This window comes from Corvus brachyrhynchos, unplaced genomic scaffold (assembly GCF_000691975.1).
Source record: "Corvus brachyrhynchos isolate BGI_N302 unplaced genomic scaffold, ASM69197v1 scaffold904, whole genome shotgun sequence".
Classification (NCBI taxonomy): domain Eukaryota; kingdom Metazoa; phylum Chordata; class Aves; order Passeriformes; family Corvidae; genus Corvus; species Corvus brachyrhynchos.
In genome coordinates, this window is record NW_008237536.1 from 898,804 (window position 1) to 926,361 (window position 27,558).

At 48.6% G+C, this 27,558-nt stretch overlaps 1 protein-coding gene across 3 annotated transcripts in view; it reads right to left on the reverse strand.

Moving 5' to 3' along the window:
* The window catches only part of STX8 (syntaxin 8), an 84,446-nt gene that overhangs the window by 52,588 nt on the left and 4,300 nt on the right, over positions 1-27,558 (reverse strand). For all 3 annotated transcript variants that reach the window (XM_008631631.2, XM_017731596.1, XM_017731595.1), the window contains exons 3-4: positions 23,443-23,567; positions 22,012-22,104 (exon numbers count right to left, since the gene is read on the reverse strand). In XM_008631631.2, the coding sequence (XP_008629853.1) occupies positions 22,012-22,104; positions 23,443-23,567 (218 nt within the window). The remainder of the gene's footprint in view (positions 1-22,011; positions 22,105-23,442; positions 23,568-27,558) is intronic.

The following is a 27,558-nucleotide window of genomic DNA, read 5'->3' on the forward strand; positions in this document are numbered from 1 at the left end:
GGACTGCTCTACTCTCAACACTTCAGAGCTCTGTTTCCACTTCAGGAGCCCCTGCTAAAGCTCCCACCTTTATTAAGGCTCCTCCCGGCCTACACTGCCGGTATTCTCTCCCCTCTCCCATTAAGATTCCTCTCTCTCCTCCTATAGTTTGCTACAGGATAAACCAAGTGCTCAGAAGTATGTTTTGCAACACTACATTTAGATGAATCAAGCCTCTCTGTTGCACAAGCATCGTGACCCTGGTGCCAAGCGCCTCTCTTGGCTCCAGCATCCGCAGTGATCTCTCAACCCAGCCTCCTCTCAAATCCCAATTCGTTCCGGGAGGTCCTGCCCATGCCTCCCTTTTGTCTGCTCTGCTCACAGGGGTGTTTGAGGAAGCTTTAACAAATCACTGCCATGGCAGTGTCAAGCTGTCAACATGACCACAAGCCCACTCTGCTTGTGAAAGGGCTGTGCTGTACAACAGGCTCTGCACCCAGGCACCGCCCAGGAGCTTGTCAGGAGCCCTAAAGCCCAGCAATTCCTGGTCATAAAACCATTGATCAGCACTAAGTACTCGAAAAACCTGATACAGACTGTAAGGAAGAAAGAACACCCCAAAGATTTCTGAGAAGGGAAATAAAAAGCTTCTGAACTCGAACCACAGAGAGATTTGAGAACTGGAATGTCTACAAAGTTTGGCTTAGCTACTTATACTTAACAAAACATCTGAGATAAACTCTGTTTTACCTGGGAAGGGAATCCCACCTCAGGGAACACTCAGCTGTTGGGGCTGAAGGAGTTTTACACAGAACCCAGCTCTGGTGTGATGCTGCTCGGAGCAGCCAGGCAGTGACAGCACCTCCAGAGCTCCTGCAGGGACACGGAGCAGGACACACGGACACACTGCCCCAGCACCACACACACCTGAAAAAATTACAGTACTGCAACTGAAGCAAGAGGAAACAGGAACTAGAAGTATTAGAGATGGCAAACTAAGAGAGGATTCTCCATCTTTGTTTATTTTCAGGGGTTTTTCCCTTTTGGAGAAGAGCAGGAAAGTCATTCCCTTATGCAAGATGTTTTAATTCACATTTTCCTCCTGACATCTCCTTCACAGGCCCACCAAAACAACCCGGGGAGAAGGTCAGACACAGCTGTACATTAAGCAGCAAGGAAAAACAAGGCACATCCCACGCTGAGGACACGCTAATGGCTCTTTGCAGTCAACACTTACCTAATTCACTTTTTAAGACTTTTGGTTGCAAATTTTTTATTCAGCTTTCACAGCACAAATAGCCACAAGAAAGCTACCCAAAGCCCCAACTCGCCACGTCAGGATTATTTGATACGAAGGTCACTTCCTCCAGCCCCAAGCAAACTCCTTCAAACCCTTCAAGAGACACAAGGAAATAGGACAAGGAATACTTGTATCGATTTTAGGATGGGAGAGCCAGGTGAAACACTGAGTGCACAAAAATAATTCCTGCTTCTAGAGGAATATAAAAGCATTAAATACTCCGAAATGCCCTGTGCTGGCATCTGTGGGGTGCAACAGTTAATTTATTAAGACAGATTAATGTACCCACAAACCCTCCAGCGTTGAGGCAATTCTGACCTCTCCAGATTGGCTGCCAATGTGATATAGGTCCAAAAGAAATTACCCCGTTCTGCTGCGACAGAACTATAAATCGGCTTCCTCGAATACAGTGGTTAAAGAATCCAAGTTCCTGACCTTGAATGTTTCCCTAGTAGGATGCTGTGCTGTAGGGAACAATCAGGATGACATCTGCTGAAATGTGTGGGATTTATGATATAATAGGCTGCACATATGTGCCAAAAGAGAAAAAAAACCTCTTAAATCCAAGCAAATCAAGATTAATTAGCTATTAAAACAGCTAAGAGAACACAGTGCAGTACAGGTGGTACAACAAACCAGCTCCCTCTCCGTGCACAGCGGCTCCGGGTGTTTTTGGGGTCACACCGTCCGTGTATCTGCGAGCGCACTCTCACTGGGAAAAGCAGAAATTGCCGCTCCTTTGTCAACTCCTGCTCCCTGCAATTCTCCAGGTTTGCACTTTCATAAACAAACCTCACGCAGTCCTTTTATAGGAAGTCCCCCTAAGTGCACAGGAAAATCCCATTTTGTCTGGCTTTGATCACCAGGACAGACTGAAAACGAACTCGGGTGTTTTAACAACGCTCCCCGTGCTGAGGAGAGGCCACGCCGCTCACATCCACCTCCCCACTCCATCACGTCCCCTCCAACTCTCCCCCCCTTCCTCCAGCCCCGTGACTTTTTGTTTGCTTGCTGCTAATTGCAATTACAGGTGTCCCAAAGCCTGACAGATGCCTCATGCCTCAAATGCTGTGCTGGGACCGTGCCTGTCCAGCAGCACCACAAAGCAAACATTCCTCACCAGGAATCGCAGCAGCCCGACTTCTGCGTCCCTTCCCTCCACCCCAGGAATGCGAACAAGTTGTTAATACCCTGCAATCTGCTCGGTTTCCCTCTTAATCCTGGTTCTAAGCAAGGCTGTGCTCGCAGGAGATCCCATCAATACATCCACAAGGCGGGACAGAGCCAATGTTATTGTGAGCCTGAGGTGGAACGACTCCGCTCCCAGCAGGAGCTCCATTAGGACAAGGAACCAGCCAGTGCTGCTCTAGCAGGGGTAACCACTGCAAATGAGTCGGGCTCCCTGCAACAACAAAACTCCTGCCTGGGCTCTGGTCAGGCACGAGCAGCTCCCGCGCTGAGCCTGCCCTTCCCTCTCCGCAGGGAGGGGACTCAGGCACACACCCCCCCCTCCTCCTGCACAGGTCCTCACCCCACACCCCTTTATCCAGCTCCCACATCCACGGAGACTGGGAACACGATGTGGGAAAAGACTTCCTGCAGCCATGGTCTTTGTCCCCACTAACCTGAAAAGCTGGGCCACATCCCTCCTTCCACGTGAGGGATTCGCTCCTTCTTCCCTCCAAAATCCTTGTACTGCAACTACCCATGGAGCTTATTTTCTCACCATTTTCAGCAGTTCTCAGGTGCCCACCACCCACACGTTAAACTCAAACACATTTCCAGCACTGCCAGCAGCGTTGGGCATCCCTCGGTTTGTTGTGCACAGCCCAACTGCAGCAGCCCAGAAAACTGAGGCTGATTGACCACTGCTCCACACCTACACTTGGCATGGAACCCCCTTGTTACATTACCCCCAGCCTGGGAAAGCTTTGGTTATTGACAGACAAAATAATGAACGTGAAAATAATTACTGAGCACATTGACGGGGTGGAGAGGCAAGGACCAGCTCCACAGGGCCACGTGGGCACCAAAACACTGGAACTTGGGCAAGAGGAAATCCCTCCTCCCCAGGCTTTTGGAGGCCTCCTTTAGTACTTAACTCCTTTCACTCAGCTGTTTCCAGGACATTTGAGCTGTTTGTCAAAGACTCAACATCCTCTGCCACTTATCTGGAGAGGGGAAAAGCTCCTTGTTCCACTCCTGTAGTACCGGAGTCCCCTGAGCAAACTATGACTTGCCTTGCACAGAAAAAGGGGCTGCTCAGCAGAAGCCTCCCACGTGAACGCCCTGATCCCAGCTCAGAACACTGACAGACAGAATCAGCAGGGAAAGGCTTTGAACCCTCCCCAAAAGTCACTTCTGTAAAGGCTTCAAAAAAAATTTAAGGAAAGATGAAAGGGATGCAGTCAAATCAAACACCACTCCACTACACGAGTACTGGCAAAACACGCTCTCAGTGCTTTGCACTTTCCAAAAATACAACCCCAAAGTGAGGGAAGATTCCTCCTGCCTCAGAGTGGCTGCTGCAGAGGCCAGGGGAGAGCAGAGATGTGGCAGTACCTTACCCTGGGATTACGACGTCGTTACTCCCAGCATTGACGGACGGATTAATTGGAGGCAGCTGCAAGGAGAACTCTCCTAACGACATGATTCATTAGTTTTCATAGATAATTACATCTGCTCATGGCCTCACACTGAATCACTCATTTAGGGAATTTTTGGGGCATTAAATTTAAATGCAGTAATCAGATTTGTTAATCCGTGGGACAAGGCAAACCAAACACAATTTTATTCAGGGGATTGTTTATACTTTCAACATTGACATGAATTCAGCAGCAGGAAAAAATTAGCAGCATAATGTACGCCCATGAAGGTCAGAAATTACTAATGGTAATCTCCCTCACTCCCCCAGTGCTGCTGACCAGACTGGGCAGATTTTTTTTTGGGCTGCAGGTTCCTTCCCTGGATGCATCTTTGTGCCTTACACAACCCAGTGGCCTTCTCAGAATACACAGAGATTTTCTGGTAATTTTTTGATAATCAGATCTTTCAATAGAATGAAAGAATGAAAATAATTGATACTTGGGTTTGCCACTCTCTGGATTCAAAATACAGCTGGTTTTTCATTGTTGGTGTATTATACATTAAATAATCAGTTTCAAACACAGTTTAGCTGGTTTCATTACTCTGAAATAGCAGCACATATTCACAGATAGAAACCCCAGAAATATCTGCAGATCCAGGCCAGTTCCCTCCATATCAAGCCACAAACTTTTTACTAAACTGAACTCCACCTCAAAAACTGATAATTTTTGCCCATTTTTTCTGGAAGCTCCTTTGGAATTTCTCATCTCTCAGTTAAAAAAGAAAAGTAATTTTCTCATCTGTACTATTTATGGCCAATTCATTCCCATTTTTTCTTGAACCAATATCCTCCTTAGCTTCACTAGTTTTTTCCCTCCCCAATATTTTACTGCCAAAACACGAACAGAAAGCAAACCATTATCTCCAATCCATCCCCAGCTGGCCAGACTGCACAGCCCAGACACCAGAGTCCTCTCTGTGCTTTCCCACTGACCTCCACAGCCCTCACTTCTTCTCCAGACCTTCTTCCCCTCCAATTTATTCTCCTGAAACAAGAACCAGAAAGTTCAGAGTATTTTTCACAAAGCTGTGTCCAGCTGCAGTGACTTGTCTCAGCCTCAGGCACGACTGTCACCTGCTCCACCTCAGCTCCTCTCCCCATCAAACCCACAAAGATCAGGTCAGGGTTGGGACGAGCTCAGGACGTGGTCAGTCCATTGCTGCAGCTCAGTGGATCAAAAGCAAACTCAGGGCTTCATCCTCCCAACATTGCAGGAACTCCACCCTCATCACACCAGGACCTGAACCACGCTGAAGAAAAGATGAAGGATCTGGCAAGAGGAATCTCGTGGCACATCAAAGATGCCATGGCTTTCAGCAAATCAGCTTTCAGAGAAGAGCAGCTCAGGTTCACCAGCACCACCACTGGGGAAATACCTTTTTGGGGGGCCTGGAAACAGGGCAAGGTAGAGAACCCTGCCCAGAACCACACAGTGAGTCCTTGGGCAAGCCAGGAATGCGACCACCAGACCACAACTACTCGATGGCAGCCACAACAGAGCTGCTCCTGGGTGTACAGGAGAGAGCACCTTTGATACCACAGCTTGGATTCCTCTAAATTCACATGCTACTGCTGAGAAGCTGACATTAATGTGCAACTTGAGATCTCCTCCTCTGGTGAAGCTGCACCTACGCAGTCGTATTTATTCTTGTTGAGGTTTGGGGGACGGGGGATTGCTGCATGGAAGCTGGAACAAATTAATATTGCCCTGAGACTTATTATTTTAAGAGAAGGAACCAGCAGAAGCACAAAGGTAAGCCAACAGCTTCTATTTTCTTTTAGTGAAGTGTCTGACAACACACAGTATATTTTCTCAGGATCCATCCCAAACGCCACACAGTGATAAGCTCCTCGTGAGGCTGTTACTGGAAAGCATCCCAGGCCCTGCAGTCACATCCCCATTTCTGCAGCAGCTCCCAGCCCAACGCCCCTGCCACAGCAGTGACTCCCAGAGAGACCCTTCCCGAGGAACGGCAGCCGCGCTCTCCCTCGTCTCCCCCGCCACGCGCTGTTCATCTCTGCTGAGCCCAGCACCGCTTGTTTGTGTAACTGGAGGAGTGGCAAGCCCTCTCTTGCCGTGATTTAAGCTCTGCCAGTGTTAGAAGGAAAACAAAGAACAAAGATGCTGAGATATCCATCATCCCACCAGCGCCCATGGGGAGTAGCTGGAGGAATGCAGCGCGCCGGGATCCGCAGGCCCCGCTTCCAGGGCAGCCTCCCCTTCCTGTGCACACCGAGAGCACTCGGCAAGGAATTCACCTCTTGCAGCCCGTCCAGGGCTCAGCACGCCGGGAGGAGCTGCCTGGCCTGCAGGCACCAGGGGCTGCTCGGCGCTGGTGCCACGCTCGGTGCCGTGAGCACGGCAGGCTCCTGGAGCCCACACGGGCAGAGCCCTGCCTGTCTTATTCCTGCAAGGAATTCAACAGCTGAAAACAGCAAACCCAAGAGCCAGAGCTGTTTGCTAAGAGGGGTTTTGGTTACTGAATGCAGAAACCCACAGAAGGCTTTTTTCTCTTGTTCTCCAGGAGAAATGGAGAAGACGCACATGTGTTTTATTAATGCCATCGACTACACGAGTGCCATGAAAGGAACTCATTTCCAGGGAAAATTAAAATACCAGCTTCCCCCTCACTGTGACAAGTGAGCACAAGTGGGGAGACAACTAAAATAAATCAGCGAAATGCAAGAGAAATGGGGCAGCAAGCACAATGAGGAGCCAAACGGGTCCAACACCGTCCTTGGGAACCTCAGCACAAAGGGACCACACTCAGCACAGGAACAGCTTCAGGACAGCTTCTCCAAGGAAACTCAGGCACAACCCCCAGGAGCTCGGTGTTCCTGCCCAAAAGGGGCAGGAATAACTGTGAACTGCACGGTCAATGTCTCTTCCTCCCCATCAGCAGAAGCACCTTGAGCCGAGAGAATCTCAAGAGAGATGTGGATGCAGAACTTTAGTCCTTCCCTTATTTCCTTTACTGCATTCTCACACTGGAGAAGAGTCCACCAGTGAGTGTCAGAACTTAAGGAGAAACTCAAACACTCAGGGCTGTTTGCAGGAGCAGGAGAACCAAATGAGCAGAGCCACCCTTTTGGAGGAGCCGAGTCTCAGCAGCAGGGACAGACACGGATGCTACAGCAGCACCAAAACCTGGGCTCAGCACCCTGCAAAACACACCCGAGGGGCACCAGTGCATCTCCCTGCTGGGATGGAGAAACAGCCCCAGGAACCTGGTACCCTCTCCCAGGACAAGGCCAGAGGGGAGAGACTTCATCAGGAGGAGCTGGATGTGCTCCACCTGCCGAGGCTTCCCTGGTGCACAGCGCCGCGGTTGGGCAGGAACACTTCCACCTCCTCCTCCTCCCCTCAGGCAGCACTACCTTTTTTCAAACAGTTGGGCAATTGTCTGAAGGAGAAGTCTAAGAGGGGAAAAACACATTCCTCTGAAACAGCATCACTGCCAGGCACAGGACTGCGGCATCATCCAGCCTTACTGCTGACCCCATGCTCAAAAAGCACCTTGAAAATAAAACACAGCCATTATTTCAGGCAATACTAAAAGCAAGCAGAAAAGCAGTGCCTTCTTTTCACAAAGGACAAAATGTACCTTTGGATTTCTAACTCTCCTTTTCCAACGTTTTGTTTTTCCTGTGCTTCTCTCCCACGTGGAGGGGATGAAGAAATGCTGGGGAGGGTGGTGGTTCAGGACAGTTTAAGTGTGCATGAACCGGCTGTTCACTCTCAGCACAGCACTTGTGCTCCAGAGAGATCACCCCAAGCCCATGACACTGCTCCTTCCTCCAGCAGACCTTCCTGAATTCCAGCTGGAGACTCCTTTCTCTTCCCCCAGGGCCAAAGGGAAACTCACTGATATTTTTCATGTTTAGGATGTGGGGAAGGACACGCAGGAACACTGAAGCACATTAAATTGCTGCATTTCTCTTCCCCCACTCCTCCCCCTTTTTTTCCAGAAGGAGGGAGTCTTCCAACCCCCAAAGCAGACCAGGAGAGCAGAGTGCATGGGAACAGCACCAGGGAGCACCAAATCCAGGGACCCCTCTGAGCCCCTGCGCACCACACGGGAGTCACCACACGCTCACAGCAGCCACCACCAGCTCGACTCCCAACTCCCTCAGCCGGTGCTAAAACCCTTTTTTATTGGTGGGAACAAGAGGAAGAGCATCCTCTGCAGGAGGGAACACAAACCCAGTGGCCGCTGCAGCACTGGGGACAGCTTTGGCTGTGTCAGCAGCTCATCAGTTTGCAGCTTCGGGCAGAAAGAGCTGCTGCCAGCAATGACACATTTTACCCAAGATCTCCTGAACAAAGCTAGATTTGGAGAATTCAGTGTTTCTCACCATCCCTTTGATCCAGAAACACCAGAGGATGTGATGGGAGCTTCAGCGGAGCAGCCACGGACAGCCCAAGTTACCAAGGACAACTGGGCAGGACCAGAACTGTGCAGTGTCTGTGGTTGATTTTCACACAATAACTGTTAGTGAGAGCTTTTGGAGAGCTTCCCCCTTTCAAAAACCAAACCTCTCACTGAAGCCAGCAGTGCCAGTCAGTTTATGACATGTTTTTATCCCAAACTGAAGGATGGGGGTTTGGCTGTGTTTGTGTTTGGCAATGTCTGTACATTTGGATGATTTAGGCAGACAAGATCTGCTGCCTTTAATACCCAGCTGCTCTATTTAATCCCTGTTAAAACTGGTTTTCCCCTTCCAATTTCTTCAAACACTACTGGGAGGCTTGTTTAAAATACATCCCTTATAAAGGCTCCTGGCAACTCTGAAATGAGAGTTTTCCTTAATCTTCCTGCTAACTTCAGGGGATAAACTGTTCAGCTGTCACCATGTCACAGTGTGGGTGATGTTAAGGAGCTGGAGGAGAAGCCAGGCCACAGAAATGCCGAGGTCCCACTCCCCTTCCCTCTGCCCTCACTCCAACAAGGTCTCTTGATGAGCTCTCACAGACCAGGAGTCCCCAAGTCCTGCAGAAGAGCTGAGCACCTTCCAGCAAACATTGATTGAGATCTAATTAAGGTCCTCTTAGCCAGGAGGGTGAAGGTACCAAGCGTCCACCAGGACTTGGACAGCAGGAAAAAGTTCCTGGGCATTTTGTGCATGGGACTGGATTTGCCTTCCCAGACAGGTGATCCCTGGAGGTGTCTGACAGGGCCAGGCCCACATCTGCACTTGCAGCCAGGAATGTTCCTCCTCCTTCAACTCTGCTGCACATCAAATACACACAGATTATGATAAAAAGCCAAATATGACCAGCTTTAATAAATACCAACCAGGGAAAACTCCACACATACCAGAAAATACATTAATTTGGCTTGGTATCCTGCACCAGTTGAAAGCCTGAAGCAGAGCAAACCTGGCACGTGCTCTGTTTAAAAGGCTCCCCAGCCCCTGTATCAATGGGTTTTTCCTCCATTATTCACAGAAATCTGAAAGTTTCCCCTTTCAGCAGGGACGGAAGAACAATTTTTACCTTCAGAATAAAACCACATAGAGACACAGCTGTTCAGGGTACTTTGCCATCACACTTGCACTGTGAATACCCAGCAGAAAGCAGAGTGAGAAATCTGCCTTATGCTTACAACAAAGCTCTAAGATTTCTTTGAAATCAGATGTGATTGTTGTATTTTTGCTTTGTTTGATTCTGAGGGATGCAGCCTCCCCTCACTCAATAAAACCTCCTGCCATTCCCTTCCAACAGGAATTCCAGCTGGACACAGAGCTGGGGAGGAAGCACAGGGCAGATGTGGGGGTTATTCCCATTTCAGAGCGTTCCCTCATGCCAGCAAGTGAAACAGAAACCTCTCCAACATCTCCCTGCACGTGGGGCACAGCTCAGAGGTGTTCTGCCCTGCACACTGACACGGGCCAGTGCAGAACTGGGTTCAACCCCTGCTGTCCTTTCCCCAGCACACGCCCAGAGACACAACCTGGTCCGAGTGCTCAGGGAGGTTTAGCAGCACACCCCAGCCACTGAGGGCGAAGGCTGGCCTGGAACACAAGGGAGGAATACACTGATTTTACACTCAAACCCTCAGCCCTTCCCTCACAAAAGTCCTGGGGTCTCCAGCTATGAAAGTCACTTTCCTTTCACTGAAAACACACCACCCACATTAGCCAGGAGCAGAACTATTGCAGCTCCTGTTGTAACAAAGCATCAAATGGGGGTTTTCTGTACGAAGGGAAGTCACAGCAGCTGAACCAGAGGAAAGAACCACGTGCAGCTCAACAGGCTCCAGTTCAAGTCTGAGCACCACTACAGTGACCTGTGATCAGTGACATGGAACAGCTGGAAAACCCAGCACTGACCCCAGCTGCCACCCAGATGCACCAGCACCAGAAAATCATAATCCAACCCCAAAACCCAGAACTGTGCTAATTAGCACACGAATGTGTGCCATGCTGGAATCTTCCCCAGGCTGGTGCTCTGACACAGCTTGGTCCTAATAATAATTTCCAAGTGAAAATACCTTTTTACAATGAGTACATATAAAGCAGCCCATGTCCTAAGCTTGAGCAGAAGGAAGCTTTCCTCCCAGCTTATCTGATTTTCTATTCATTTCAAATATCACGTTTCGGAAGGCCACTTCAGAGTTCAATTCACACTGCTAATTTTCCTTGGCAAGACCCCACGTTATCTGCAAACACTGGCTGAGAACCCAACTGCAGCAATGTGATACCCACACCCTGTTGCACAGCAACTGGGTAACACAGGGATGTGGGAACGTTCATATTCCAAAATAAGGGCAGGTGACAGGGTTATTAACGCCAGATCCCGTGGGGATGCACGAGTCTGAGAGGCAAGGAACACCAAAATTAGGAGATGCCCTCCGAGTCCCCAGCCTGCCTGGGGCACTGTCCCTGCCTGGAATGATCCCTCCCTGTCCCACTGAACGCCCCAGAGCCAGCAGGCACCTCCTGCTCTCCCTCTCCCTGCTCCACACTGTCCCAGCCTCCAGAGCCAGGAGCAAGGAAAGGTCCTGCTCACCCCTGCAGGCCCAAGCACAGCTTGCTCAGGGAAATGTCATCTGGAGAAAACGAAGCAGACAAACGGACAGGTCTCTGCCAGAGCATCCCCCAGGAGATTCCTGAGCTCAGCCAAGTCCTGATGGATTTTTCCTCAAGCCAAGGACCCTCCCACATCAGTCCCCTCCACCACTACCTGTCGATGCTACAGCAGAGATAACACACCTCTGCAACACAAAAGTAATTTAAAACGGTTTCAACACAGTGAAATAAATAATTTCTAGGTTTCCTGCCAAATCACCATGTTTCCCACTCTGATTCCCTCACACAAAGTGACAAACACAGCAAAGCCCATGGCAACCAACCAGTGAGAACCAAGAATCTTCCCTCCACCCCCAAAAGTTCTTCTTTGCCCCACAAAGGAGGAGGAGCTGGATCCTGACCCCTCTTCCCAGTGCTGCTGCAGGGCACCACAACCCCAGTGCTGACACAGATCTGGGGCTTTGTCACCGGGACGGGGCTGTCTCGTGGTGCTGCTCTCCTGCTCCAACCCAGCACTACGAACACAAAGCTCAGGGTTATACAGAACACACATTTGGGCAGTTTATACCAAATACTACCTTATTTTTCGGTATGATTTGCCCAAACCAGACCAAACCCAACCTTCTGAAATCCTGGCAGGACTGGAAGCCAATATTCCCTTCAGCATTTGTGCTCACACCTGGAGGAACAGGTTCAGCTCAGCACCCCGGGGTCCCTGGTCCCCAGCCCAGCCCAGGGGATCCTGCTCCAAACTGGGAACTGTGGCCTCGCTATCTCAGAGCCAAATCCATCACTTTTTATCACAAAGGTATCGCTTGAATTCCTACCCCGAGCCTGGAAAAAGCTGCCAGGCCCAGATGTTTCACACTAAAGACTGGCCCCAAACCAGAATTTTTCAGCAAACTTGGTCCTGTAAGAGAATTTCCAACAAAATGCTGAGATCAAACACCCCTGGAGCTGTTTCAGGACAATGTGATCCACGCAGCCAAAAGCCAGATTTGATTGTGCCCCTGCACTCTGGTGCCAGACACTTCACATTATGGGACCTTGTGTGATTTATTCCCTTCATGCTGAAGCGTTTCTTGTAAAACTGGTGGGAGAAAGCAAAGTGGAATTTTGTCTGCTTCCACATCCAAGACTTGCACTACTGTTGTGCTGGAGGATTATTCCAGTTATTGATGTCTGGAAGCTGCAGCTCACTGGGAACAACGAGCACATCCCACTTGCTCCCAGAGCTCACTGGGATCATAGGAAAGGACAGGAGTCAGGCAGCAAGGCAGAATATTTTTCACAATGCGTGGCATCAACAGGGTAATGCCCACATCAGCTCAGCTGGTTTGGGATGCAGAGGGACGAAACACATTTAATACATCAGCAATTCAAACAAAAAGGTTACACTCAAGCTTGCAAGGAAGTTACTTTAATTTATAATAATAGTTACAGCATAATGATTTGATCAGTTTTTAAGTGATGCTCCAAGATATCACCTTGACCACCTTAAAAGAATGCCATGTTTATGTCACATTAATTACATTTCTGACTGAAACACAGCTTTGAGGAAGCAACTGCTCCCAGCTTTCCCTCTGCCTCATCAAGCTGCCATGACCCTGGCATTAAACAAAAAGGTCTGACACAGCACAGGCCAAAACCCCCCCCACGAAAAATCAGCTCCCACAAACACTGTGGGCACAACCTGGCATTTGAACCTTCTTTAAACTGAACACTTTAAAATTACGTGACAAATCCACCCCAGTGCTGCACCTAGGAATTGGTTCTGCTGCCTCACCACAAGTCCAACTTCTTGGGATCAACAAATTGGAACTGTGAGTTGTGCTGGACACCAGCCTGATGGGGAACAATTCCACACCAGGAATTTTGGGCATGGTAAGCCGTCATCTCCAGAGGACTGGCCATAAGAGTCAGAGCAGCAATACATTGTGCTCAGTGTCCAGGAGAACAGGAGAGATGGGAGAAGAGATGGGAGGAGAGATGAGCTGGACACGCATTTGGAGGTAATGGGAAAACCAGGAGAATGTGCTGGAGAGCCCTGAGCTGCCGGCTCGGGCTGAGTAAGCCCAGTTCAAAGCACTCCTCAGATTCCAGCAATACCTCATGAGCACAACGTGCCCAGAAACGTGGTTTTCTTATTCTCCCCTGCGTTGTAACCGTGCAGCTTCCAGCCCTACAGGTTTTCTGGGAAATCTATTAAAAGGCCATTAAGTGCCCATCAGCCCTGACCGAAATCACCATGACGCAGGAGCATCTGGTTCCCACCAAGCATGACTCCCTTTAAAGCCTGGACATCACCTCCTCTCCAGTAATGTCTGGGCAAGCAGCTTCTCCAGGGATGTGGGACCGAGCAGCCACCTCCTCCTTCCCCCCATAAAACCTGAAAAAACCCTCCAAGAAGGGGAAGGCACAGAGGAAGCACTGAAGTCAGAGTCTTTAATGTATACACTGAAGTAGAAACCCTCAAGCTGTATTTCACTGCCACAAATAGCAAATATTTTAAAATAAAACATTATTTTTAGCCTAAGTGGTGCTTAAGGATTCGAGAATAAAACACTGCCCAGAGACAGGGAAATGTCACCATGTGAAAACGCTGAAGCAGCTGTGTCCTGCTCAGTGAACACCAGATCAGGGCAGAGAGGAAGCATTTGGGATCCTGTCTCAAACCTTAAAACCTTCCTTGATTCAGCCAAAAACCAGAGGAGAATGAGTAAGGTAGAACACCTCGGTGTATCTATGAGGGTAAAATAAATAAAACTATACAGAAACTCACATAACATTTCCCTAGATCCTCTAGCAAAGGCTGTTCTGCACAGGGCCATTTATCCCCTGCCTTTCTTTTCCACAAGCAGCGACTGTAAGGTCAGGATATAGAATTCCAGTTGCTCCCAGACAGGTAGGGATCTACCAAAAAGGGGCTGTAAAGGAGAACAGGCTGGGTTTGTCCCTTCCTGCTCCTTTATGACACACGACAGACATCCTAAGAAAGCAGGAAAGCAGGCTGGGAAAACAAATCCCCTCTCCCTGGTCTCGAGATTTTCTTGAACGGAGGAAAAGCTAAATTAACATGGAAAAAAATCATCAGCGTTTTGAAATATCTACAATTACAGTTAGGATTTGTTTTCTTTTTAAACAGTTTAAATCAAACGCCTGAAGAAGCAGATGGGAAACTCTCATGTGCTAAAGGTTGAGGCTTCTACCAGAGCTCTCCGTTAGGAAACTAAAGACAAGGCTTAACAAAGAAGATGTTTAAGATCGTAACTCTTATCAAAAAATCCTGAAAGGCTTAAAGAAGTTGGAAACTCCTTTCTCCAGCAGCTCTGGTCCCCCCCAGACAGATGCAGGGAGACGGCTTCCCCCTCCCCAGCGCGGGGTGGGTGAGGTAGGGATTGACTAACTGTGGAAAAATCCACATAATTGAGAAGACAAATGTTGAACAGTTATTTTACTGCTTGAACCATTCAAGGAAAAAGGCTGCCCGTGCCAAGGGGCCAGCCAGGCTCATTGTGTGCGAGCAGCCCTGGGCAGCAGCGGCGCTTTCATCCCCCGCCAGGTGCGGCCTCGTGCTTCACGCGGGGCTGGGAGCGCTGCAAACACCACCGGGAGCAGCAGCAGCAGCATCTCCAGGGCCACAGAGAGCAGCAAAACCCACACAGGGGCTCGGAGCACGGCCCCCTGTCGAGGCCATTTGCTGCTTCCCAGCAGAAGCCCCATCTTCAACGAGGAAAAGCTGTAACAACTCAGGCTCGAGAGTCCCAGCTTGGAACCTGCTGCCAGATGAATTTTCAAAAATAAAGTAAAATTAGAGTTTCAGCCAAAATATCCGAGCCATGTCAGAACAACGCTGCTTCTTCCACGTTAAGAGTCTGCAGCGGCCTCGGGAGCTGCAGTAGCCCAATGTTTTTGGTGACACACACAGAAGAGAGAGGGGGATGGAAAAGGACCTAGGAGAGGAACTGGTTGAGCAAGAATGCTGGAATATGGATGGGTGGTTCCAAAAGTGAGGATTAGACACATTCAGAAGGGGAGATTAAAGATCAAATCAATAAAAGCAGCAGAATGAGAAGTCTGAAGGAAGCCAAGCTGTAGAAGAGAGAGGAAAGAGCGAGCTAGGGAAGGTCACAACAGAAAATAAGAACTCGTCTGCTCCACCTCCTGCTCTAACTCAGCTGAAGCCACCTGGAATGATACATGCTCCTAAAGGTGTCCCACAACAAGGACTTCCCAACCTCCTGACACAGGCTGTGTCACTCCTGGGAGAAGGATTTCCTGCTCCTCTTGACCTCAACTCCAGACAGAGCCAGGCACCTCAGCTCAAGCCGTGTTTAATTCCAACCACGAACAGCCAGTCCCTAAGAACATTTATCCAATCCCTGACACACCCAGGGAAGGGAAATCATTTGTGCCCATGCTGCCACAGACTTACAAGGACGTCTCATGCAACAGCACCAAAGCTGTCCTGAAGTTCAAATGACACCTAATTCTTTTCATAAGGCTCTTCCAGAAAAAAATCCAAATTCATTTGACTCCTACAAGGACAGAGCTGTTGTCTCCCCAGTGCTTACAAGGAGCTCGTTCTGCTGTCCCAGTCTGACTGCTGGAAAGCCATCCCAGCAGAGGCTGACAGGCAGCACAGGGGTGCAAACCCATCCCAGCAGAGGCTGACAGGCAGCACAGGGGTGATTGCTCCTTGTTCTTCCCCGTGCTGTCAGAAATCATTTGTGCCCATGCTGCCACAGACTTACAAGGACGTCTCATGCAACAGCACCAAAGCTGTCCTGAAGTTCAAATGACACCTAATTCTTTTCATAAGGCTCTTCCAGAAAAAAATCCAAATTCATTTGACTCCTACAAGGACAGAGCTGTTGTCTCCCCAGTGCTTACAAGGAGCTCGTTCTGCTGTCCAAACCCATCCCAGCAGAGGCTGACAGGCAGCACAGGGGTGATTGCTCCTTGTTCTTCCCCGTGCTGTCAGCAGCCCTCCGTGAGGCCACGGGCGGGACACCTCACACCTCCCTCGTGCTGCTCCAATCATCCAACACTGCTGAAATTACCCTGAGCCTGAGCTCCAGAGCTCCCTGTGCAGGTTCCCATCTGGCTGCTGACCCAGGCTTGGAGACAGATCCATTCTGCAGTGGCTTCCCTGCTTTTCCACGTTCCTTTTAAGAATACCAGGAAATTTCACAGATAAATAAACACTGAAGCAGCAAAGTCTTGTGCTTAAAAGGTTAGGAAATACTATAAATACTATTTTGTGTAGACACCTTTCTCAAAGCAATGCAAATTCAGTGTAACCTTGGTTTCCATCACCCAGCAGGCAGCACAGGCAGGGTTACTTCCTTGACAGATACCAAATAATTTGTTTTATCCTCATCACCCAGCACAAGGCTGCATTCCTCATGGATTGCACACGACTCCAGCTCTGCTCTGAAGAGTTAAAGCTCCCTCACAGAGCTTCCCACGATGGCCCTCCTGCCAGCAGGTCTGAGTGTATTTTGATTTTGACAGCTTCCTTGGGAGATGAAACGCTATTATTCCAACTCAGACGGAAAATAGGAAAACTAATAGTTAAGGTTTATTTTGGATGTTCTGTAAAAGAGAGCTTGAACCTCTCTCTTTTTTAAAACCACATGCAAACCAAACCTTATCTACCTTTCCAAGCAATATTTAATTTATTTTGATGGATTTCAGGGACGTGGTTTCGTGGTGGACTTGGCAGCGTCAGGTTTACAGTTGGACCCAGCGATGTTAAAGGTCTTTCAGAAGGAAATGATTCTGCATTCCCCAATCCTTCCCAGGGGATGGACCAGATGATCCCCAGAGGTCCCTTCCAAGCCCAGCCATTCCGTGATTCATGGCACCCAGAGCTCAGCCTGCACCAGCTCCTGCCAAGTGCCAGCGCTCCAGACCTCGGCAAACCAGAGCCTGGGATGCCAAGGCAGGGATGCAGAGGGAATCACTCCTGGAAAAGCTCAGCTGGGGTGGCTTAACCACCCTCACACCGAGCTCCTGGGCAGCAGCACAGACAGTTTTATGCTCTAAGGCAACATTTATCTGCTGCTGCTGCCACAAACTCCTCTTACAACCCTCGCCTCACTCTCTAAACGTTTTCCCACACCTGGAAGGAATGAGGCAGGGACCTTACAAATGGTTTTTGTCACTACATACACACAGCTCAACCCCAGAAGAGATCCAGTCCTATGCACAAAATGAGGCAAGACCTGCAGAAAATAGCGTGCAAGTGGTTTAGGACCAGAAATACACGCAAGAAGTGCTGTGTAACCTCAGGTTTGCCATTTCCCAGCTTCTCAACGTTCATATCCAGCCTAAGTATTGCACTATTTAGACCACTCAAGACAAAAAGCAAAGTCAATTTTTCCCCCAGGAAGGGTTAAATCCACTTAAACAGTGTGCAATGAAGACAGAGCAGTGCCTCAGTAACACTGAAGTTGTTTCTATTCCATACAATAAGCTCAGGAAGCAAAATTAAAATCTGTCTGCATGGTCTGAGGTCACTCGGGCTAGGAATGGTTATTTTAAATCTGAATATTAGAAACATATGCTTCTCTATGGAGGTTTCTAGCAAACCTGAACCTGCTGGTGCTCAGCCTTTCCCAGGGAATGCTGAACACCTCCAGAGCCCTCCAAGCAGGACTGGAGCCATCTCCAAGGGGGTCACAGCAGGCAGGGCTGTAACTCCATAGGATGAAAACAGATATTGTTTAGACAGGATGATGAACATCTCTAAAATTTAATCTTCAATCATTTCTGATTTACAAACTAATCCTAACAATGATGCAATGCACCCACAGCCCCATTGGTCTGAGGCTCATAACTCCAGCACAGCCCATACACAGTGCTAATTAGTTTGTATTACAGCAAAAATGCTCCTAATAAACAGAAATGTGAAACGACTTTTGGACTGTGCAATAGCCATGTAAATAATCTTTAGGAGGAGCCCTTTACTGTCCTTATCCTGACTGCACCAGGAGCTTGGGGCTGGGCACTGCCCTGGGAGAGGGGCATCACATTCCTGGTGCTGTTTCCAGTAAGTCTCTGCACCACCAGGAATATTTTCACTCCCTTCATTGATGACACCAGAGCAATTCTCTAGGTGTGTGCAGAACAGCAGCCAGAACAGGGCTGCAGTCTCAAGCACTTTGATGGCAGAGCGTCAGGGTAACAAAAATCTCACACCAGGCTGAGCTGAATCACCCTGGAGGATTTTGTGCCACCCACTGTGACCAGAGGTGACACTGCAACCTTGACTTGCAAAGCTACTGTAAACAAAAACATAATGCTACAAGTTCTGGTCGGTTTTAGAAACTTGATTTTGACAAGAAATTGAAAATGTTACGTAACCATGTAATTAAAGGATTATTATGAGAGACAGTTTACTTAAAATGATCCATTCTGGTTAAGAGCAGCCTGACTGGGTACAGCATTCTCCCAACCAGGAAAAGGACACAAACAGTGTCTGATTTTGCAGCTTATCTGTTTATGAACTTATTTGCACTCTGCTACGAACTTTAGAGGAGCCAGAAGCAAAAGAACCCATCCTCAACGGAGCAAAGCAAACGGACACTGACAGGGTGCAAATGCCAAGCAGGGCAAGTTTTGCAAGCTCCCAATATTTACCATCCATCCCAGAGTACTCCATTCTCATGCAAGCATGTCCCAATGAGAAAACAACTTCTCTATAAGGGTAAAACAAACAGCATTCACAATTTCTGAAAGCATTCTTCCACAATTATTGCACTAGATTAGATTGCCTCATCACCAGGGCCAGAGGCCATTTACACTATTTTCTTTCTTTTTTTTTTTTTATGGAACAGATGAAAGGATTACAGAAAGTTTTCTGGGGCCAAATTTGGAGCTAATGATGGGAAAATTCTTTTGCTAATCCCCACTGCTAGCAGACTCCTGAGGCTGGAAAAAAACAATGCCTCCTGGTACCCTGCTTCTATTTTGCTCATCAGTGCGAAATGCCCTGCTCAGGAGGTTTGCAAAGGCACATCAGCTTTAAGCAGAGCCATAAAATCTGCAGGACAGGGCTATAGTGAAAACCTGAGTGGAGAACCACGTGAGACACCCATTAAAACTTGGATGCTGCACAACGAAAGCCAAGGATGGGACTCAGGCACACAGCAGCCACCTCCATCCGAGCTGCAGCCCGGGGGGAACGGGCTTTTCCAGGATATTCTGTGCCAGGCAGGCTGGAGGGATCCCACCTGAGCAGTCCCTGCTGGCTCTTGAAGATTCTTGGAGAGATGGGTGGAAAGACCTCATGTCATCGCCTGTCCTCGGACAGGGACCGACCCTTCCCTGGGCACAGCTCCCACCAAAGCCCGGGGATGCCCTGGGACAAAGCTCCAGAGCTGCTCCTCTGAGCAGCGACACCGCCGAGGCACCTCCCTCCCGAAGGCAAAGTTTAATCATTTTGCAGTCATTTAACAAACACAAAGGATTCACGTGTACCAGCTCCGGGCAGGAGTAAACTTTGCATAATTAATCCCTCGGTCCTGGCGCATCTGCAAATGCACAGCTACACCAACAGGCACTCAGGGGAAAATGCCTCTGGCCACCTCGGAGGGCTGGGAAGTGCAAACATCTCCAGAGAGCCGGAGCTGCCTCGGAATGGAGAAAGCAGAGCCGAGGAACAAGCCTGGAAAATCAGTCCCCAACTCCCCAAAGGCTGATTCGTTAATGCACATTATCAGCTGCTTCTGAACGAAGCCACATTTTATTTTAACACCGGGACAAGCTACAGGCACCTCCTGAGCTGCAGAAGGTGGGAACATCCCCAGCAGGTCAGGGAAGTGGAAGTCAAGCTTCCCACAGAAAGGGGCGGTTTGGTGGAAAGTCTGACTCGAAGAAAAAGAAACGTTGAAGCAGCACTTAATGAAGATGAACTTCCCCTGCCTCCCCACAATACAGACGATGCCATTATCACTCAGCACTAGGAAGGAAAGGGATTCCAGGCAAGGGGAAATTGCAGGGCAGTTATCCTCATCAACCTGAGCGTGCAGCAGTGACAGGAGCTTGGCAGAGCGCCTGAGCAAAGTCTGCTCATGGTTAAGCACAGGGCATGAAGTAAGATGTGCACAGGAAAACAGCCCCTGGAAAATATTGCTCAGGAGTTCAGCTTTTCCAGGGTGCCAGTGGCAACAAAATGTCTGACCTTATCCCCCCATATCCGCCAAAAAAACCCAAAAAAAAGGGATTGCATAAAGTCAGCGGAAACATGGGAGTTCCACTTGCCTGGCAGGGATGAAGCCAAGTGCTGAGTGATCTGCCCCCACATCTGTAAAGTCAGGCTATTTCCCAACTCTCTGGACAGCTTAAACATCTGATGACACTTCCTACACGGCTGGCAGGTTTGCTGCTCGTGGCTGTGGGACACGACGAGCAGAGCTCGGGCTCTGAGCAGTTTCCTCAGGATCTCAGGATCAGCACAGACAGTCCTCACCACTTCCTACTCCAAGCACTTGGGAAAGTTTCCCTCTTTTGAGAAAGAGCTGCCTGTAGCTCAAAGAAGAGCTCCCATGAAAACACAGGAATTTTGCTCAAGGGTTTTGTAACTGTCTGTAAGACAAACACCACCAGAATTATTTGCATTATTTGTAAAAAGGAGGGTTAAACACATTCCATCTCACAGATGTTTCGAGGCCTCATTGCTAGAGAAAGGCTGGCAGAAATGCAATGGCACAAAACACAGAACCTTCAGGGTCCCAAGAACATAAGGATTTGGGGAAACCATCCCCAACCCCCAACAGAGAAATGGGACACAGACCGTGTATTTTCCTGAGGAGAAACCAAAGTTTCACAGAGAATCCATAAACATGCTCATGCTTCCCACCTGTTTCCTATTTAGAGCAAAAAAAAAGCAATTAATGTGACTTTTTAAGCAACGATTAATAAAGAAACCTATGAGATGAGACCCCTAATTGAAAATGTCTTTCCTCACATGAGGCAGAGGATCAGAACATGACAGGAGCACTGAGCAGTCTCTCCCAGCTGCACAAACCGTTCCTTAACAACCTTAAAATTAATAAACAAAGACATATTCTAGGCATTTCTGATCCCTCCTGGATTTAGCCATGGCAAACAGGAGAAATCCATCCTCTTGCTTCACTCTGCTTCAGAACAGAGCTCCCAGGCAGCACCTCACAGCAGTGATTGTGAATTTGGAAACTCCTGACTCTGAGCAGACTCACAGGGAGATACAAAGGGGAAATGCCATCCCAGGAAGAAGCAGATTTCAGGGTTAGCATTTATTAGCAAGGAACAGGGAGGGCACTGCCCTCCTCAGCGGGGAAGCACAAGCCAAGGATAAAGCACAGGGGTGCAGCCTTTGTGAGAGGGAGAAGCTGGCAGGGCCCTCACTGAACTGTCAGCAGTTGGAAGGAATGGAAAAGTCAGGAGCACGGGAGGATCTGCTCTCCCAGGGCCAGCTCATGTGCACAGCTCAGCGGGCAACAAAGAGGATTTACCCGGAGAGCAATCCCACCACTCGGACACTGGCTCCTCTGAAAGGAAACAGGTACTCCTGCTTCAGTGCTGCACTTAATCTGATCTACATTCACTGCCATGAACCCTCCCAAACCCAATCATTTGGAGCAAACAATGCAGTGCTTCCCCTTTAATCGCTGGCTCAAGACTTTCACTCAGTTCATCAGGAAAGACACAGAATGAGAATGCTCAAGTGAAGCCCTGCACCGCATAAAAACTGTCACAAACCAGAAAAACGCAGAAGATCGAGTACAAAATTAATTTTGTGCTTTGGACCAGCAATCACCAATCTCTTTGTTCAAAAGTCAGGCTTGGGGAAGCACCCCAAGGGTTACACATTGTACCCAGCCCACAGGGAACAGAGAGAGGCACAGCAAAATCAGGAGATGAATGGGCACAATCTGCAGTGGTTGCTTGAACATAAACCTTTCCTGTCAGCTGCTTGCTCTGTGGGCAGGAAGAGCAGTTGTGCGAGGAGAGAAAAAAATCAATCCCAGCCTTACATAAAAGTGAGGCAAAATCTTGTCCTTACCGTTCTGCTCATCCAGCTCATTCCCAATTTCCTGCCCCATTTGTTTTTGCCGGGATATGATTGAAGAAAGAGCATCGAGTCCAGCATCTTGTTCTGCACCAGGAAAATATATTAAATTACTTTGAGAAGTTGCTGCTATGCCAGGCTACATAAAATAGGTAGAAGTGAAGAACAAAAATCTACTCTGTGCTTAAAGGGCTAAAATGTATTAAGAAAAACACATGAACACAACATGAAAATTAATCCTTATGGCAACAGTACTCTTGAAATAATGAGAATGATGGGTAAATAATTTCTCTGCTCTGGCTGGGACATTTTGCTGAGGATCCAAAAAAAAACAAAATCCAAGAATTTAACATTCAGCTGTTACTCAATCATAAATGCAGGGGATTTTCTGGCATACACAGTGAGCTCCTGATTAGCCTTTTTAAATTTTCCAAGCAACTTTTAACATGAATAAAAGAAAACAGGTGATGCAAACACCAAAGAATTCAGAGAGACTTTTAAAACTGCAAGAGGATGCAGAGCTTGGGGGAGAGCTGAGGGAGAGGGGACGGGGGCAGTGGAAGTGTGATGTGCTCCCACACTCTGCAGAGCTCCTGTGTGAAGAACCACATCCCCCGTGCCCTGCAGGCACCAGGGAGCCCCTCAGCCAAAATGTGCAGCTCTCCCTGCCCAAAGCTGCCAGGGAGTGGCAAGAGAGGAGCTGCAGGAGGGTCAGTGCCCAGGGCACAGCAGTGATACTGCCCAAACAGGGTGGCCAGGACCCCCTTCCCCTCAATGGCCCTCCAGCATCTCTTTCACCTCAGTTTAATTACCTATAATGTAATTAAAAACGCAGCTGAGGTTCCTCCTGGACCATCCAGACAGAGCTCAGGCCGCTCTCCTGAGCTGTACACAAGTTGCTGTACACTCATGCAGAGTGAAGCAGGTCTTATCTGGAGACTGATTTCATTCCACCACTTCCAATATTTTAATTGCCTGGAAATGACCTCATTAACCACCTGACATCCTCAGGCTGAGGTTTCCCAACACTTCCAAAGTCAGAGATTCCTTATGGGTGCTGAGGGCCAAAATCTAAAGACCCTTTTTGGATGAGTTAATTCTTACCTCGTTCCAATTCATTTAATGCACCCAGCACCACTCCTGCACCCAGTGCAGTTATGGGATCACACAGCACACCAAAACCATTAATATGGGCAAAATCAGGACTTCCAAAATTTAATTTAAGAAGTTGCATCCAGTTCAGAGCATTGCAAGCACAATGCTGCTCCTGCAAAAACAGAAAGCAGAAAGCTCCAGCTGCCTGGAGCTGTTGTGTTTGACATCTGTAAATAAAAAAACTTCAGCATAGGTTGGTGTATTGAGGTTCAAATAAAGGCTCCTCTCAGGTCTCAGCAATGCTCCAAACAACCAGAAAGGCTCCTGTACCTTCGATGATCCTTCTCTGCTGCTGCCTGAGCTCATCAAAGCCGAGTCCTCTGGTCTCCTCCGATTCCTCCAAGAGCCAGGGGTTGGTAATGCCTCGTTTGACCCCTCCTGCCATGAGGCTGGATCTGAAAACAGCTTCAGTGAGTGATGCCCAACACCAAGCCCCTGGCAGACAGCAGCACCCAGGGCTGAGCACTCCGTGGGGCTCTGTGCAACCCCAGGAGAAACCAGCCAAGAACAACCCCCAGTAACAAATCCATCTCACGGGCTGGCCGTGGTAAGGGAGGAGAGAACTCATTTCACAGGGAACAGTTAGGCTACAGAGTGAAATACATCCCACAGATTGTGTAACATATCCATATAAAATGTTTGTGTGTAGAACACACAGCATTCCTGGGAATGCACATTATGCCTGTATTTGCTACATGATCAGAACACAAGCTTATAAAAACACTGCTACAGCCTCAAACAGTGAAAGGATCCCCTTGTTAACAGAGATGCAAATCAGATGAGACCTTTAATTCCCTGCAATCCTGACCAAACCTAACCAGGAACATTTCTGAATTTCAAAAGCTGTAGGTGGACACAGCTCCCCCCTGCATTTCCTAGTCTGGCATCAACCTGAACGAGAAGCCAGGAACACACACTTTCAAATGAAAGAGTAATTAAATAATGGGGTTTCTTTTCAAAGAGTTATGACTTGAGATTGTTCACGTTACAGACACTTCCCTGGTGACCACAGAAAACAAGTTTTCCATGTCCAGGGCACATAAATCCAGCCAGTAAAATGAAACCCCACTTAAATATTTCCTCAATACCAGATTTCTGGTTTCTGCCTTTCAGCTCTTCACTGGCTTTTCCTACAAGACAAACCTCATGTCTGACTGAGAGTCCTCTGAACCCAGAATTGCAGCTCAGGTTCAGGGGGAGTCATGGTAAGGTTGGTTCCCCCCACAGATGTTCCCAAGCTGGAGCTTTTGCTTTCTGCTTTGCTTTTTCTAAACTCTGTATTTCTTTCCTATTTCACCTTTTCCCTGCTCTTTCCCAAAGCACTTCCCCAAACAGAAGAACTGAGAGGACTCTAGAATCTCTTAAATTCTCGATGTTTTTTAATTACACCAAGACCCAAATTTGCATGTTGCAGTGGTTTTGGTGTTTTTAATCGAGTTTTCAATCGAGCTGTTCTCCAGGAGATGCTCTGATGCTGCCCAGTGCCCACATCTGCTGGGCATCCCTCTGTGGCCAAAGCCCCGGGGCAGGAGGTCACTCTGCACAAGGACAGCGGGGCCAGGAGGGGTCAGGGCCCTGCTGACGCTGAAGGGTGTCCAAGCACAGCCCCGAGCTCGGGCCGGAGCTCCGGCAGGAATTCTGGGGAGCTGGGGACATCTCCTGGCCGTGGGATGGAGCAGCACGGCCGGAAAATCCCCGCACAGAGAGCTCTGCAGCTCCTCCTCTCCCCGGACACTGGGACACGGCCACTGGACTCCAGCTCAAGAATGAAAAATAGAAAAAAAAAACCACTTTTTTTTGCTAAAAGTGGCTAAAAAGCACTTTTTATACATCTCAATGTGTCCCTTAACCACGCCAGTGATGCTGAACACCAGAGCAGAGCCAGCCCTGCTGTGCCACGACCAGCTGGCTGTCAAGGGCAACACCAGAGAGGAGCTGGGATTCTGCTGCATTCCAGCCCTGCACCTCCATTAAATTTCCATGTATTTATCGAGGCTGGCAATTGGGCTTGATTGGACAAACTGACACACACCTGGAATGAAGTTTTACACATTACCCAGCCTTCCTCCCTGCTCTGGGGCATTAAACATGCTCTTTTATCTCCCAGTCTCACAACTGGCACCAGGTTTGTGAACATGACAGAAGCACTACGCTGCTCAAGATGGAAAAACCCTTGCAGTTCACCCAATTCAGTTCAATTAGAAGGACACAAAATCCAGGGTAACAACACCTGACAAAGTTGTTTAACTAAAGCAAAGGGAACATAAAGCTCTCTGCTTGCTGAAAAGAGCACAGCTATTTCTGCCTGTTAAAAAACAGCCAAGGCAAGCAAATTTGAAATAATCTGTGGCTCTGTCTCTCTCCCTCCCCCCAGTGCTCTGCCCTGCTCTTGTAGGCTGGGTCATGACAAGTGGTCTGCTCGTTACAATAATCTTTGTGACATGTTTGGTAACTACCTTCCCACACAAGGCAGCACAACTTCCTCCTTCCTCTGATCCTGCCCTGCCTCGCCTCGGTGGTGTGAAGATTAAAGCTTATCCAATTAGCCACCCACTGCCTCCGCCAGGTTAATCAGGCAAATCTTGGAAGCCGTCACAGAGCACTGGAGTGTGGGGATAGCTTTTGATTATAGGAGCAGATTTAACTAATTACAAGGCTCAGCAATGCGCCCAAGTATAAAAGGTGATGGGGTTTAAAACCAGGGAGCTATGTCACTGCCTAACAAGGGAGGGCTTATCTTATTGTTTCACTGATAATTCTTATAACACCTCCCAAGTAACTTAGATTACTCAAGCAGCACTTACTTTAGGCCAAGGCCACACATCGAGGCTTAGGGCTTTAGAAGACTGATCAGCAAGACTGAGTCTTAAACAAACCTGGGTCATATGACAGCTGGGTGGATGATCACTTGAACATTCCCTTAACTACAGTGGGGCTCTTTGAAGCCCCAGCCTGGCTTCACAGGTCACTCTCCACAGGGGTGAGGAAGGATTGGGGCATTCTCTCACTTACAGTGCTCACACTGTATTTTTAGGAAGCTCCAAGCTAATAAATAAAACAAATATAATTTTACCATACAAAATAAAAGCGCTCTCTATCCCTCCAAAAACCCATGAGAGGCCGTAAGAGCACAGGCACTTCCCAATCCCCTCCAGGTACCATCCCAGGTGGAGATTTCCCCACGAGAAGTGCTCCTGATGGGAAGCCTTCAGCACTCCCTGCAGCTGGCAGAGGACTTGCAGCCCCACCAGCACAAGAACTGCTGTTCCCACATTCCAGGAAATTCCATGTTGCTCTGGACACCATTTCCCTGCGGCTGGGTTCACTGGTCCCACTGCTTCAAGGACTGGAAGCTGCACGTGCTGCCTGAGGAGAGTGTTGGACAATCCTGACCACGCTGGTTCATGACCACACAGCCAAAGGCACATTAATCCTGGAAAACCCCAGCCCATCCCTAGATCTGATCCTGGGACTCAGCTCTCAGGTGTTCTCCTGGATGGACAATTCCCTCTTCTCCCACCCTTCCCATCGCCTCCCAGAGCTGAGGCCAATCCCATCCCAGCTCAGGACGCTGCAGCTGCAGCCAGGAGGCTCCAGCAGGAACTGGGAGGGAGGAAGGACACCAGGAAGGAGGTTTACAGGCACCTAAACAACCATTGTTGATCTTATTTCCTAAAGAGAATTTGCCCCCCACAAACAACAGCCAGATTCCCAAAAGCATTTGACACCTGATGGCTCATGGATTGAAGGGGGCACTCGTGGATTGAAGCCTGGTTGGCACTGGGCAAAATTCCTGTTTGGATCAAGGCTGAAATACTTTACATCTGACAGAAAAGTGTTCAACCACGAAAAATGGTGACCCACACTGAAGAGAAAAAAGAATATGGACTCTTAAATGTACCTGGGGTAGCTCTCACTGAAGGTGCTTTGTGTCTCACAGATACCAGAAGCTGTTTCTATTTTTGAGGAATTCCAAGAGAAATCAAGGAAGGCCAGTTAATTTATTGATTCTCTGGTGACAGATACAGACCTCTCCAGCCTGAGACCTGGTCAGACAGGAGCAGGAACATTCCCATTCCTCTGCCTCCATGAATGTTTAAATACTCTAAAAGTTTGACATGTGATATCCAGAAAGTCAGCATTCCTGGCTGCTTTTCCACCCCTGCCTTTGGAATGGAGTGGAACCCTGGGAATCCTGCCCCATTAACGGCCCTCACAACCCGCACAGATCTCTCCCAAGGAGAAAAGGGGGCAGAAGATGCTGAAATTGTGATTAAAACCCAATTAAAGGAAATTTGACTGGCCCTGCTCACGGGGAGTCACGCAAACAGCACAACCTTTCCCTGGAAAATTCCAGCGGCATCTTAATTAAGGCCGGAAGGGGCC